This window comes from Euprymna scolopes, chromosome 41, assembly GCF_053919585.1.
Source record: "Euprymna scolopes isolate OS-2025 chromosome 41, ASM5391958v1, whole genome shotgun sequence".
Taxonomy (NCBI): Eukaryota; Metazoa; Mollusca; class Cephalopoda; order Sepiida; family Sepiolidae; genus Euprymna; species Euprymna scolopes.
The window spans coordinates 12,145,736-12,163,134 of NC_136522.1; the positions used below are offsets into that span (position 1 = coordinate 12,145,736).

Here is a 17,399-nt window from a genome sequence, read left to right on the forward strand (position 1 = left end):
CGACCCAGGAGAGGTGTAACCCTGTATATCAAATTTTGAGTCTGTAGACTAAAAATTAACAGAGTTATTGCGAAGGGAAATGTACACAGACACACGGACAGACAGACAGACACGTTCACTTTTTTATATATATTCTCAAAGTTCAAATCGTTGAACTTTGATCCTTTACAGCCATTTCTGGCCGAAAACCCTTTACAGCCATTTCTGGCCGAAAACCCATATATATATATATATATATATATATATATATATATATATATATATATATATATATATATATATATATATATATATGGGTTTTCGGCCAGAAATGACTGTAAAGGATCAAAGTTCAACGATTTGAACTTTGAGAACTCTACCAGGTACCTCCGCCAATTTTGGGTATAAACGCTTGAAATTTTAGATATAGGTTTCTTGGACATAGATCTAACTTAATAACTTGATTTGAGTCCTAAACAATAAATGTTAATGGGTCATAAATGGGATCAAAATTTAAAAAAATGACCGCTTCTTTTTGCTCAATATATACCTCCACACACTTGTGACACCCCGGGCTTGAATGCTAGTATATATATATATATATATATATATATATATATATATATATATATATATATATATATATATAAAGCTGAATGTGTGTGTGTGTGTATCTGGTCACGAATAGGCTCCTATATGGTTGACTATTTAAAAAAAAACTGATTACATATAATGATAGAAGATGTATCGAGACACAGTAATGGGTATGTTTGATCTGGCAGAACGGTGGTTCATTAAAATTGTGGGGTCGGCGTTCGCGCCTGGTCCATAAGGTATGAAAATCCAAAATGAAAAAATTAAAAAAAAAAAACGTTTACAAGTGTTTCTGATATAGATGTGCATAAGAATACTTTGATAAGTATGTTTTTACTTTAATAGGGATGGTATAATAAAATTGTGGGGTCTGCGTTAGCGCCTGGACTCCATAGAATGGAAATAGGCACAGACTTTAATACAGACTTTTCATATCTATCTGCGTAAGTATACTTTGATAATTAAGTTTCAGTTTGAAGAAATATGGTATAATAAAATTATGGGGTGTTCGTTCGCACCTGACCTCCATAGAATGGAAATATGTCACAAAGTTTAACAATTTTTTTTTTAATATAGATCCACAGAATATTGTGATAAGTGTTTCAGTGTGAACAGGTATGGTATAATAAATTATGGGGTTTATCTATTTTTACTTTCATTATATTTTGTATACTATTTCTATTGATCGTATCATTATATATATATATATATATATATGTATGTATATATATATATATAATGATACGATATATAATGACTATAACTTAGTTGTCTTCAAGTCCAACATAAACAAATTCTTGATGAACGCACCCTTAAATAATCCAATTTACTAAATTCACATTACTAACGATTAGAATATTATCCCATTGACTACTGTACGCTCTATAACCCTTATCCTCGAGTGGCATTCGGGCCTCGATAAGTGGTGACTCCTATGCAAAAAATGTGTGGGTATATATGTGTGTGTGTGTGTGTGTGTGTGTGTGTGTGTGTGTGACATTTGTATTTATGTGCACTTCCATCCCGAGGAAAAGGCATGATTATATCTCACGCCAAGGTGAACTCATTTCATGTTTATTTGATGAAAGAAAAAATAAAATAAAATAGCGGGGAAATGGCGATATAGAGGAGATTATTATTATGTCATCCGTGTTTACGCGACAAATTCTAGAGTTCGGAAAATTTCACTTCAAGCTCTGTGGAAACGTTTTGAAAATAACAACGAAAATGCAAACAATTGTCCGTATAATGCAAAATTATCAACTCTCATGTGAAATTGCCGTAAACCCAGAAATTTGATATATATTATCTACATTTACAATGCTAAATTTGAATGAGATGCACTCAATGAAAGAGTACTTAGTTAGGAGCTAAGTGTTGTATCTGTTTTCCTGCACTTAATCAGTTTTTTTTTCAACCAATGAAATCAATTCTTTTAATAGTGAAACGTTTTTTTTTATCAAATCCTAAATGCCTTTTTTCGAGGGGTTTGTTTTTTGTTTTTTTTCTCGCATTGAAAACTAACAATGTGTCTTAATTTGCCCTCATGGGGAGGCAGGTTACTAGAAGCAGTAAAGTAAATGAATACAATTAAATGAAATAAACCTAGTTTGTCTGGGATCAAAGTGTAGTTGCTGTATATATTTATGATGCAATATAAAAATTTTTTTTTTTCAAATTTTGATTTATCCGAAGTAAAACAGCCTCCTGAGTGAATGTGGTATTGTTGTAACTGAGATGATTCTAGTATCGGTTCTTGTAAAGAGTAGGATAGATAATTTTAAATATTTGTGACCAAGAGTGATCAACGCCACCCATTGTCCCCACACTTTTAATTAATCTTGTACCTAATTTTTTCATTACGTCTTTTATAGTTTGTGCAAATAAGTAATATCTCTGCTGACGCTACTCTTTGTCTCATCTGTCCTCGATCCATGAGGTAGATACCTTTGTAGGTTGTGGAAATGATAATGTTTGTTCTGATTCAGAGTGCCCCGTTTCTTAGGTGAGCTGGATTTTCCACACATGAAAAAAAAAAAAAAAACTACTTTACTGTTCACGCTTCCATCGTAGGGAGACACAGAATAGGAAAACTTGCAGCATTTATACTTACATTACAGAATACGTTTGGTGCGACATCGGAAGAGAATATTCCAATAATTATCCGAATTTCAGATTCCTGCAAAATAAATAAATAAATAAATAAATAAAACACAATAAAATAAAACGTACAAGATAATCTTTTGATGCAATATAGTGACTTAATAACTGCTGTTGCCTTGTAAGGAAAACACGGACACGGCAATAAGTTAGAAAATGTCAAATATATTGAAAACAAAACACAGCAACCATCGTAGTACGTAGCGCCAAGATGGCGAACTACGAAATTATACTGATCGATATTTACCTCTATTAACCACGAGAGGATAACACAATGGCGGAAGGTGTGAAAATGAGTCAGTGCTCCAAGAGGAGCACTTAAGCCCTGCCCTACAAAAATATGCCTGATTAGCTCCGTCGCCTCTCGGCATTCTCCGATGAGAGCGCCTCAAATAACAAGCGATAAACTTGCTCCTCCCGAAAGCTGGGAGACAAGGCCTGGGAGAGTGGACTTCTCAGGGCAACACAACATTTTGCATCAATCCGACAGCAAAAAGACATCGAAATGACCCAGTTTCTGTCGAACTGATTGTCAAGGGCGGAACTTCAACTTACGTGTACTGCGGAGTACACTAACCACACAGAGAGCTTGGAAGAGTTCATCTGTATTACATGAGGAAGCCCCTACAACAATAATCTATATAATATTCTGCTTATTCATTTCATTAGTTAATCAGGACGTTACGCTTTGAAAAAAAAAAGGTTAAGTACAATTTTTGAAAATCAAATTGCTTCGTAAGAGGTAAAAAAAATCGTGGAATTTGGCCTTAAAAAGCAAACTTCTAACTTTGGACAAGAATATGAGACTTAACTCCCTTTGATGTAATCTCATTTTCGAATTAGAATAATGATATACTAGCGGAACCTTTGGAAATTCCACAGGTGACTTATATGTAATATATTAATGTTGTCATTCTGTAGATGTTCAGTGTAAATGGAGACGCTCTAGTATTATTGTCGCTTTTTTGTTAAAACTGCAAAAGTATTAATCTCAGCTAGCGCGAACGCCCGGTAAAGCCCGATCTTAAAGTACGCTTAAATATGATATTTTAATTCTTGCAGATTTGGTTTATATTATTATAGAGTTAATGTTATACGGATTTTTATATGTTATAAAGTTGCGATTTCAAAAATAAAAAAAATGTATCTATATGACTTGGGTGCATTAGCTTGAATCGAAACCGAAATAAAAACTTATGAATATATATATATATATATATATATATATATATATATATATATATATATGTATATGTATGTATGTACATATATATGTGTGTGTGTGTATATATATGTATATATATGTGTGTGTATGTATATATATATGTATATATATGTGTGTATATGTATATATATGCATATATATGTGTGTGTATATATATATACATATATATATATATATATATATATATATATATATATATATATATATATATATATATATATATAACTTGAGTTCCTTCGAATTGAAACCGAAACCAAAACTTATGAAGAATTCTTGATAAAATTATTTCTAAAAAAATAGATGATTTAAGTGCCATCAGCTATAGTCGAAAACGAAACCAAAACTTATGACTAATTTTTGGTAAAATTTTTTACGAAAAAGAAACTGAAGAATATAACAATTAAACGACCTGGATGTAGGCGTGACGCACAAAAGAACACAAACGCTATCGTATTAATATATAGATGCTCATTTTTATAATGGCGTGGGAAAGGAACCCGTAGTTATTTCTATGTGCAGCATTGTCTGCCAGGAGGTGCTAGACTGAATGGATTAAATCAAATGTTGTCTCTTACAATGTGATTTTATTATTTGTATTAAAGTATGTAACACAGTATTACTTCCTCAGTATTTAGTAGTACTTATTAATTTATCAAATTTTGGCCAGTTCTATATTGAAAATATAATGGCCACTTTTTTCATAGAAATGCTGATACACTTTTGTTTGCTGCGAGTTACGTGTTTTTCTGTTCAAAAACTATTTTTTGCCCTAACCCTAACCCTATCCAGAAAACAATATCAGCTTTTTCAAACATATATGTTGACTAAATATATTTCTTATTCCGTGGAATTTCCACGGGCCCTGCTAGTAAATAATTAAATGTTTTATCAGCTCATGGAATAAAAACAGGATGAAATATTAGACAGCACCCTCACTCTTAGACAGAATCTTAAAAATGAATCTGCAGTCCAATAACTCGCATTATCAACGAAGCTTCAACCTCTGTCCTATCTCCAACCTCAGTCTCGTTAACTGTTCTCTATATCTATCTATAACGACTAGTAGGAGAGGCAAGCGGAGAAGCAAAAAAAGAAAAAAGAAAAAAAAACAAAAACAAAAAACAAAAAACAAAAAACAAACAAAAAAAAAAACAACGGAGAAATCTATGATATATTATTAACCGAAAATTAAAGATTAAGTTCCTCGTTATTACCATCTTGGGCCACACATTTTTATTGGTATGACAAGAAAAGCTGGAGATTTGACAAACGTAAGTTTATTTGTAAAATAGAAAAAAAAATACTCTTTCAAAGACTAATATTATAATACATTTACAGATGTTGATAATAGTGCATATGCAATTGCTAAGAGTGAATACCACTATACCGTTCCAGTAACTATCTGGCTGCCAATGCAATCTTCTATCTGTATAAGAGGCAGGTGCGTCCTGAAATAGAGTATTATAGCTACATCTGGACAGGAACTTCTCGGCGCGCCCTATCATGTCTTTATAGAGTTCCAAACCGGTTTCAAAACCTAGTAGGTGATGCCCTGTTCTATTCCTTCTAACCTCTTTCCCACAGAAAAGACGTCGCGAGCATATCTCTGCTCTATTGCTATTTTCATAGCAAGTGCTTGACTGGATTTCAATCTATGTCCCCCCCCCCGGCAAACTTTTACAAAAAACAATCGACTAGCTACAACCATTATATATGCTTTTCTCCACTCTCTATCTGTGCCTAAAATGCAGATTTCATGAAAGAAATATAGTAATAAATAAATAAATAAATAAATAATTTTTTTTATTATTGACAGAAAATGAAAGATTAAGTTTCACGTTATTTTTATCTCAGGCGCACACATATTTATGGGAAGCTACTAAAAAAATGTAAAAATCACATCCTAATTTTATAGAATCGCTTCTATCTACCGTAACCACCCGGACTTATAGTTAGCTGATAAGTATTAGAATAAGGAGTTAAAATTGAAAAAAATTTGACCGTGCAGGAGTCAGTCTATAAAACCTCTTAGTTCTATACATGCGCAAATATACATGCATAGCTCGAAATCATCTAATTGTTAACATTTCTAATCCATTTGCTGATAACCTAAACGGTAGCAAGCAAGGTTGGAGCGTGAAATGTTTTGGTTTCGATTCTAGTTAATGGAACCCAAGTCATTTGTTAATTTTTTAAATCATAATTATATATTGGGTACAATATGATAATAAATAAAGAATTTGCTTTGCAATAATAAATACGAAATCTACATGAATTAAAATATCATATTTAAATATATTTTACAACTGGGTTACGCCGGATATCTTGCTAGTAATTAACATGTTAATATGAGAATGCAACTTTATGTGATTTCGACTTCCACTTCCTGTTTAGGAAAAAAATAAATAAATAAAAGAAGAAAACGTGCCGATTTATATCGAGTAAAAGTCTCTTCTTATTAATGCTTAAGTAAATTCGGTTTAATTTTAAACTTTACATAAAATATAGTATTTACATTGGAAACGTGTTTTCAAGGTTAACATTAAATTATTGTCTTTACTTTGGTGGTCCTGGATGTGACCTTAAACTATATCCGATGGTGAAGCCCCACCTTGCGGGCTTTGAGGAGTGTGGGGCCACCATTTACTTGCCATTGCTCCCAGGTCCACTCTGACCCGGAGTGGTAGTACCTGTTAGAATCCCAACTATGGGTTAAATAGAAACCGACTTGAAAAAAAAAACAAAAAACAAACAAACAAATATATTCTATTAAAAAATGTTTCTTAAAAATAACTGGATTTGACATTAACTAACATGAAAAGGGTTGATATGCCGTAAAACAAAAACAATCAACATCTTTACTTTGAAATACTTTTTGAAAGCAAAAGACTATCCAAGTAAGAATTTGAACTTAAAAAAAAAAACAAAAAAAAACATTGCAATAGAAAGACTATTGGTGGATTATGGTGTACCAAAAAGAAAAAAAAGGCGCCAAAACAGTGTATGTTGTATAATCGTCTAAATGTCGATATATGTACTTGGGACGAAGGGTTCATCCTGTGTATGTGTATACGTGTCACTAAATGTCTATGGTGATTTTTCACTATTTGAACCGTAGAATTATGTTGTTGCTGTCTATTTATGATATATTTATATCTAATTGTTCATATGCGCGCGCGCGTGTGTGTGTGTGTGTGTGTGATACACGTATTTTGGACATACCTTAACTTCATGCGTCGTTGATCTTGTCGACCTGGAATTTATCTTGTTCTTGGAGGGGAGGCTGGAACCTGTTTGGACGAATATTCATTCACTTCCAAGAACGATGGTTGGTTTTATAGTTTTTTATTCACTTTCTAAGTGTCGATCGCAGAAGAATGGAAAGTGAATATCCTTGCTTGCGAGGTTAAGACTAAGTCCCCATTCTAGGACACGTCAGCCCTCTCCCCAGTTAAAGGGGAGCGGCGATCTGTCAAACCGTCCGCTCTGCTCAACGTCCAAACTCCAACTCCAGCTAACCTGATCTACGTAACATACACGTAGATCCGAGCAGCTGAGCAGCTCTTCCGGTTAACTTGCCTACAATATGATTTACCATATTTTGACAGTCTTTCAACATTCATCACATTCATCTCCCATCCATCTCTCCAGTAAGATAGATAGATAAGTAGATAGATCGACACATTTTTGTGTTGGACATACTACATGACACTATTATTACAAGATGTTACTACAATATAGATACAAAAAATAAAATAAAAAATATATATTTTCATTACTTTTACAAATAAAAACACTACTTTAAAATCTTGGAAAAACAAATTAATAATTTTCTTTTAGTGAGCCCAATACTGCTAATATACTAGTAAATAGGAAATGCTTTCAAGAATCTAGAAAAAAAAATCAATAAATAACAGCGCATTTTGCTAAAAATAAGGTAATTTCTTGTTAATTCACCTATGGTAGACCAAGCGTGATACTAGATGCAGGAGTCTTTTTTAAATACATACGAAGCCTTGCATTTCCAATGTGGTCACCCGCCTAGTAATGACCAGCCTCATCGTTGCTTAACTTCGAAGGTTATGTAGGCAATATATATATATATATATATATATATATATATATATATATATATATATATATACTAGCAAAAGTACCCGTCGTTGACTGGGTTCAAAAACAGTCACCAGAAATGAACTCTGATTTATGAAAGTATGATAGGTTATGAAAAGGAAGGGTTGTAAAGAGATAGCTTCGAATTTGGGGGTATCAAAACCAAAGCAAAATATAATGAAAGAAAAAATAAAATAGAAAAGCCCCATAATTTATTATATCATACCTGTTCACACTGAATCGCTTATCACAATAGTCTGTGGATCTATATTAAAAAACCTTGTTAAACTTTGTGACATATTTCCATTCTATGGAGGTCAGGCGCGAACGAACACTCCATAATTTTATTATACCATATCTCTTTAAACAGAAACATAATTATCAAAGTATACTTATGCAGATAGATATGAAAAGTCTTTATTAAAGTTTGTGCCTATTTTCATTCTATGGAGTCCAGGCGCGAACGCAGACCCCACAATTTTATTATACCATCCCTATTTAAGTAAAAACATACTTATCAAAGTATTATTATGTACATCTATATCAAAAACACTTGTAAACGTTTTTTTTAATTTTTTAATTTTTTGTTTCCATACTTTGTTGACCAGGCGCGTACGCAGACCCTACAATTTTAATGAATCATCATTATGCCAGATCAAACATACTCATTCCTGTGTCTCGATACATCTTCTATCATTATATGTGATCAGTTTTTTATAATAGTCAACCATATAGGAGCCTATTTGTGACGAGACACACACACAGACGTTCAGATTTATATATATATATATATATATATATATATATATAATAAAATAAATTATTATTTATCTTCCACCAGACGATCCATTCATGTGTAATCAACCTTTTCTTCACCATATTCCCTCTACTTTACTTTTTTGTTTTCAAGTAAGATCTTTGACTTACTTGTTGTTTCATCAAATACTTTTGCATGCAAAATCCGATCCCGCATTTTGCTAATTCCTACCCTCTGATGAGAGGGAAAGCATTTCTTCGAAACTCCGCGGATTAAGGACTATCTACTTATCCAGTGTTTCCTTTTCAGATTAAATATATTTTTAACTCATTTCAAAGTGTTTTTTAACATGTTTTATGAACTGTTATCCCATATATATATATATATATATATATATATATATATATATATATATATATATATATATATATATATATATATCCCTTATGTAAACAGCATTAAACCCTTCACTTAATTGTGGCGCTGATGTAAGGAGAGAAATGGGAAAAACGTCGAGATGTTGATTTCAAACAAGTAAATGTATATATTTATTTTATTTTGTAAAATTTCTGTGTCGTAATTTAGCTATAATTAATAATGTATAATACGTGTATTTCATTAAAAAAAATCTAAGCAAGGCTTATATCATAAAGAGCACAGACTAACTATGTTATACAATAAAGAACACAGACTAACTATGTTATACAATGAAACAACGCCGTGATAATAAGTAAACCATTCTTTATTGTCGAAGAAAACCCAAATCTTTACAGAAAGACATAAACAAAATGGTTACTTTTCAGACGCGTAACAAGATCGTTCAATAATTGTACTCAGTAATTAATGGTGATAGTTTTGTCGCAAACGTCGCCATTTTTTATTTGGAAAAGCAAAAAAAAAGACTGGAAAGAATTCAACTGTAAAACCAGTAACTACTTAATTCATATATATTTTCATAACTTATTACTTAACTTTACTCACGTAGTGAGCACTGTTGATGTAATTAGTTAAAATCATAAAATGAAATACTATATCTCCTCATAATTCATGTGGTCGCATGGGATAATACACACGCACACGCGCGCACATACCCACACACGCGCGCACACACACACGCACACGCACGCACGCACACACATATACACACACGCACACACACACGCACGCACACACACAGACAGACACACGCATGCACACGCACACGCGCGCTCACACACGCACACACCCACACACGCGCACACACACACTATATAAAAGCCAAGTACGTTCAAGGATGGAATACTGTTGCCATATCTGGGAAGGAGCTGCTAAAAACAGCCTATCCTGCCTTGACAGAGTACAAAATAGACTTCGTGGCTTAGTGGGGGATGCCCTTTTCCCTACCCTGCAACCTCTCTCCCACAGAAGAGACGTTGCGAGCCTATCCTTGTTTTATCGTTATTTCCATGGCAGGTGCTCGTCTGAACTCCAATCTCTGGTCCCCCCTCGCCAATCTTTCACGAAAAACACCCGTCTAGCTGAATTCACTGTGAAAAATTTCCCTCACTCTATATCTGTGCCTAAATCAAAACGCGGATTCCATGAACAAAGCTTCTTTCTTAGAACTGCACGCCTGTGGAACTCTGTTCCGTCTGCCTGCTTCCCTCCGGACCAACTTGGATGTCTTCAAGTCCAATGTTAACAAATTCCTAATGAACCGCCCCCTTAATTAAACACTTCATCAAATCTCCACACTTACGTAATGTACTTGCAATAACCCTTATCCCTGAGTGGCTTCCGGGCCTTGATAAGTGGTGATCACTGTGTAAAAAAACACACACACACGCGCACACACGCACACACACACACGCACACACACGCGCGCACACACAGACACACACACGCAAGCACACGCACAATCGCGTGCACACCCACACACACGCACAAGCGCACACACACACGCACAAACACCCCCACACACACACGCACGCACGCACACACACAGACACACACACAAAAACACACACACACATTTCCCGGAGTTTGATGGTCTCCGACCGGTCTCATCCATTACAGTTTTTATGATGCAGGCGAAACTATTGCAGCGAAAAAGTACTGTAAATAAGTGGATGAAATGCGACAGAAACTTCGACAACAACACCCAGCATAAGTCAACAGAAAAGGCTCAATTCTCTCCCACGATATTTAATGAACACACGTTGCTAAACCGACCCTGCAGAAGTTGAACGAATTGAGCTACGCAATAATTTCCAGACCTCACACCTACCGACTACAACTTTTTCAAACATCTCGACAACCTTCTGCGTGAGGAATGCTTAAAAAACCTCAGCGATATATAAAACACGCCTTAAGCGAATTCATCGCAACCAGAACGCAGGATTTTTACGTTACCGGCATTAATCTATTTGTTTTGCATTGGCAAACGTGTTTTGATCTGGTGTTGCTTTTTTTCTATCAATAAATTTTTGTTTGAACCAACATATGTTCATCTAATTGAAACGTTAAAAACCACAAGAGCGTTCTTATCAACACATACATATAAGACACAAAAATAAAACTAGCATGTTTGTAGTAAGGCGGATAGTCCTGCAAATATTTAAAATATAAGAACGAAGTTATTAATTTTATGTTGATAAAGAAAATAAATAATTAGGAAAAAAATTAAGAGAAAAAAAGAAAAAACATTTTTTTTTTTATAATAAAAAAAACGAATTACCTTCTAGAGCTCTATTAGAAATTTTGTTTTAAGTTCAGTCAGTATATCTTTGGGTAGGCTGCTGTATCTTGTCTCCGAATAGTTGAAATAATTATTTGAAATTTCTTTTAACTTAAGTACGCTGTGCTAATGAAAAGTTAAAATGTCTTTTCAATGGACGCTAAATTTAAAATTTAATATCAAAGGGAGACAAGTGTAATTCTTGGAGAATGAAATTGAATAAAAAAATCTTTTAATAGTCAAGGGAGATAACTTATAATTATTCTAGGGATAAATTATTTATTTATTGTTAGGTTTAACAAAGTAAAATATAACAATGTTAATAAAAGTAATGATAAAAATATTAGTGATAATATAATAAATAAAATAATAATAATAATAATAATAATAATAATAATAATAATAAAACAATAGTAATAATACTAGTAAGATAAGCAAAATAATAATAATACTAGTTATTAAATTACTACTAATAATATTATGAAGAATTATAAACGATAATAATCAGATTAATAATTAATATTATTTTATGTGGGTTCAAATTTGTTCAATTTCATCCAACGTTTATGTATGCATCCAGAAAATATTTCGTCTTTTCTGTCTAAACACGTTGATTTATTGTCATTGGATTTTAATTTAGCCAGAGCTTCAAATCCACAAAGCTTGGAGAATTTGTTACCAGGTTTATACGCTGTAGAAGAGCCTCGCATTTTCCATTTTAAATTAAAAGGGATATTCATATCTTTTAGATGCCAAATATATTTTGCTAATGATGTTTGTTTTGAAGGAGATTTTTTCAAAGAGTGTTTATGTGTGGGGATTCTGTGTTTTATGAGTCCAGAAGTTGGTCCAAAGTATTTTGTTTAATAGAGTTGTAATAGTTGCTTACAGTTTGATTAATAGTGGTATTGCTATGCAAGACGTTTGGTTGTATTAGATTATTTGATGAGTTAATGGGGTTGTTGTTATTCATTAAACGTACCCTCAAGTTGATTTTGTTTATTTTTCCTTTTGAAACTAGTTTCTAATGTACAATTATTAATGTTTTACTCAATATTAATATAGCTCTAGAATATATATACCTATTGAGCTTATTATATATCTAAAGTATTATGGGCACTGTTCTTTTAAAAGTATTAATACATTTATTAATACATTAAAATAAATTATGATCTTTAGACTGCTGGTCTAATCCCTTGATGGCCGTTGGGAATATGCGGACTACCTAAAGTCTAACCGCTAGTAATTTACAACGCAAAGTTGGGTTATAAAGAGAATATAAAAAGAATAAAAATAATCCCGAAGTTAAGATAAGAAAAGATAAAAGTTTGTGAGGAATGGATTGTTTAGAGGCCTTGTATGCACATATGTAGCCATCAATGTCTGTATAAATAAATTTGATAAATTTAATATATATATATATATATATATATATATGTGTGTGTGTGTGTGTGTGTGTGTGTGTGTGTGTTGCTCGCTTTTTTTGTCCCCTCGTTGCGCCAATATTTTAACCGTTTTTAAACGTTAATAAACTTAATTTTAGTTGTCCCCGTACTTTTGGCACATTCAATAGTTCCCCATTAGAACTCTTTAAACTTTCGACATAATATTATTTTTTACACAATCGATTTGCTCCTGATGAGATGATAGCCGAAAAAGCTCTAGAGAAACTTCCGCCTATTTTATTTAAAACTATATATATATATATATATATCCTAAACTCTACAATCCCAGTTTATTTACACACACACACACACACACACACACACACACACACACACACACACACACACACATATATATAAGTATATGTATATATGTAAATAAGTAAACGGGGATGTTAATGTTTAGGATATATATATATATATATATATATATATATATATATATATATTTAAATAAAATGGGTTAAAAAATTCCAACGAAAGAAAGATGTATGTATATTTAAATAAGGGAGTAGTCACCATATATATATATATATATATATATATATATATATATATATATATATATATATATATATATATAATTATTTTTTTACTATTGTTCAGTTTGTCCATATTTATGTTTGCCATTCTCTGTAATTGTAATCGTCAAACTGGAAACATAAAACAACACCGCTATTAGTTACATAGTGCTTTTTCGCCGCCATTCCGGTGATTAAGAAGGCTGCTTTTGTCTCCAACATCGTAGCCACTTCCAATAAATGAAAGCCCCCCACCCCAAAATTTTGTATACAAAATCAAGATGGCTGCCGTTGGTCTTTGTTATTAATTTTTGGCTCGTATTTCGTCTATTCCATTTCCGGTACGTTTTTATGACTGGTTTCGCGTCGGCTATCTCGACTCATCAAATAAAAAGGTATAAACGAACGTAAACGTTTATTGTACAGGCGCAAAGAATTAGTTGAATATTTTATTTGTTTTCATGTCTATTTTTTTTTTTATCTTACTGTCTATTCTAGTTGTCTGTGCTTACTTAACGTGTACATATTAATAAACGCTCAGATTTTTAAAATATCAAAATATCGGCCGTTCTAACGGATATGACATCATAGTACCGTATGTTACGTCACACCACCACAATTTTAAACTAGTGCACAGGTATATTTTACGTGTCATTATTCCGCTAATTGTAACCACATTTGAGACCTTACGTTGGTAAATTTGTTTTTTACTATCCTTCTTTCTCTCTGTAGGAAGCCTCTGCAGCTGCCAGAACTGCCTGGAGGAAAATGATACGCTAGGGGATTATCATCAGTGAGAGGACCCTCCATGTTGAAAACGCTGCAAGGAGAGCTAGGAGAAGAGCGACTGTACAGGCGGAACAGTCGGACGAAGCGGCAAATTGCATAACAACCTTCGTATGTCAAGGCTGTGGCAGACTATGCAAATCAAGAATTGGTCTCTACAGTCACACAAAAGGATGCATACAGGCAACATCTTAATACGACGCTGATCCATAGTCGTTTCGACTGACGGTGCCACACACACACACACACACACACACACACACACACACACACACACAGATACATATATATATATATATATATATATATATATATATATATATATATATATATCATGTCTCGCCAGTAGAGTGAAAAGCATATCTTATTTTCCTTTTATTAATATTATTGGGATTTTTTCCTTTTTTCCCTTGTACACATTTTTGTGAATTTTTCCATGGATTTCTGCCTTTGGATTATTTTGGAACATCTTCCAATTACGGGATTTCCTTGGATTTTACTTGTGCAAATGGAAATTCAATTAACTTTCTTGAAGTTATATAGTTGGATTTTACCGTCACTGGATTATTTATCTTCCACCAGACAATCCATTCACGTGAAATCACCTTTTTCTTCACTACATTCCCTTTGCTTCACTTTTTTGTTATCAAGTAAGATCTTTGACTTACTTGTTGTTTCATCAAATACTTTTGCACGCAAAATCCGATACCACATTTTGCTAATTCATACCCTCTGATGAGAAGGAAAGTATTTCTTCGAAACTCCGCGGATTAAGGACTATCCACTTATCTAGTGTTTCCTTTTCAGATTAAATATATTTTAACTCATTTCAAAGTGTTTTTTAACATGTAATATTAACTGTTTGCTCCTATGTATATATATATATATATATATATATATATAGAGAGAGAGAGAGAGAGAGAGGGAGAGAGATAGATAGAGAGAGGGAGAGAGAAATATATATATATATATATATATATATATATATAGTATGTTCGTTTATTTATACAAACATTATTTACTGCTGAATTGTATACATTTTTATGCTGCAAATCTTATACAAAAGCAAAGGTTTTTTGGTTGATTATTTTGTGGTTTCATTGTAGAAATCCGACTATGATGCCGCTGTATTTCAAAAGGAATTCCATACATATATGTAGCCAATAATATCTGTGTGATTAAGTAACCATATTATAATAACGCCATTTTGCCACAGAGAACTTTTTCACAGCCAATACACTCCGACATTATTTATATCAAGGTTACTAGCGAATTACTTACTTGGCCTTTTAGCCCAGATCAAAGTGTAGCATCTGTTCCGGCAGATACTGCACTTGAGATAATTTGTACCAGTCAATGGAGGGGAAACCCTCTATACTGGGACAATTATTATTTTTGGTAACCAGAGTGACCCCTTTTAGGGGAGCTGGTTTTTACCTCACATTAAAAACGGCCTTGTGCCTAATTTGCTCAGTGGGGGAGCAAATAAATACCATCTGTTCCGGCAGATACTGCAAGCAAAGACCATATGTGGGGGCAACCCCACATATAAGACCTTGGTCAATGTAGGGGCAACCCTTCATACCAATTGTCACTATCCAGCTCCCCTACTCCCTGGGGAGTTGGTTCCCATTTCCCCTTCACTCCTCACTTTAAAAATCGGCCTTGTGCCTAATTTGCTCAGTGGGGGAGCAAATAAATACCATCTGTACCGACAGATGCTGCAAGCTATGACTAGCAAAGACCAGATGTGGGGGAAACCCCACATGCCTGACCTTTAACCAGCTCCCATTTCCCACCTCTCGGGAGCTGGTCCCCTTTTTTCCTTCCCCCTCCCTTCACTCCTCACTTTAAAAATCGGCCTTGTGCCTAATTTGCTCGGTGGGGGAGCAAATAAATACCATCTGTTCTTCAGATGCTGCACTTCAATTTCTTGTTCTCTTTCGGTGAAGGAGCGGTCCTTCACGACTGAGTTTTTATTTTTTTAATTTTGTACCTTTTCTCCATGTTAAAAAATAACCCTGGTGTCTAACTCTGTCCCGTGGGGAGGCATTGTAAATAGGTACTATAACGAATACAATATATATATATATATATATATATATATATATATATATATATATATATATATATATATAGTAATTTATAAACTATATATGGCGATTAAGCTACACTGAATATTCTGCGTTTCATCCGCTATAGGATTCGTCAGGCTTATGATTAAATTATAAAATTTTATTGAAATTCAAAAACTTACATTTTTTCTTTTATATAACTTTTGATTATTTCATCTTGGATCTCTTCATTACAGCTGTTTCCTTAATGGGATGACAATTTTATGTTTTCATAAAAAAATTATTTCTCATCAACTCGTCAGATCTGATTTCCATCTGATATTACCAACAAAAAGTTACTTTTGTACATGATCAAACTGGTGCGTTCGTTTCGGGAAAAGAAATTCCACCCCACGTTGTTACAGGTAGGTCATCTTGAGTGTATATATATATATATATATATATATATATATATATATATATATATATATATATATATATATATATATATATACTCAAGATGACCTATATATATATATATATATATATATATATATATATATACTCAAGATGACCTACCTGTTTGACCTTGCTTTTCAAATTTAAACTTTCATTGTTTTTCTGTTTTTTTTTTGTTTTGTTTTTTAAACCTTAATTTACTTTATTTCTCCGGCCTTGGCAGACGTGTTTTAAATATTCTCTCCAGTGCTTTTTCTGTGCACATCTGAACTTTTCTTTTAATGATTTGGAACTCATTCCATTTGTGATTTTTTCCAAGGAATTCTGCCTTTTGGATCATTTTGGACCATTTAGAACTTACCTGTTGGATTGGACATTTTTAATTCGACCGTGTTTGGATTTTACCATTCTTGGAATTTTTACCCTTCACCGAACTATCCATTCATGTGAAATCTTTTTATCATTTTTCTTTTACCTCCTATTCCCCTTACCTCACCCTTTTTTTTAACCAATTAAGATCTGTGACTTACTTGTAGTTTCATTAAATACTTTTACGTGCAAAATCCGAACCCGCATTTTGCTAATTCCTG

General features: G+C 33.1%; 1 protein-coding gene across 1 annotated transcript in view; it reads right to left on the reverse strand.

Moving 5' to 3' along the window:
- The window catches only part of LOC145266352 (gamma-aminobutyric acid type B receptor subunit 2-like), a 1,041,657-nt gene that overhangs the window by 708,938 nt on the left and 315,320 nt on the right, over window positions 1-17,399 (reverse strand). Inside the window, exon 4 of the mRNA XM_080121967.1 lies at window positions 2,687-2,752. Within this exon, the coding sequence (XP_079978093.1) occupies window positions 2,687-2,752 (66 nt within the window). The remainder of the gene's footprint in view (window positions 1-2,686; window positions 2,753-17,399) is intronic.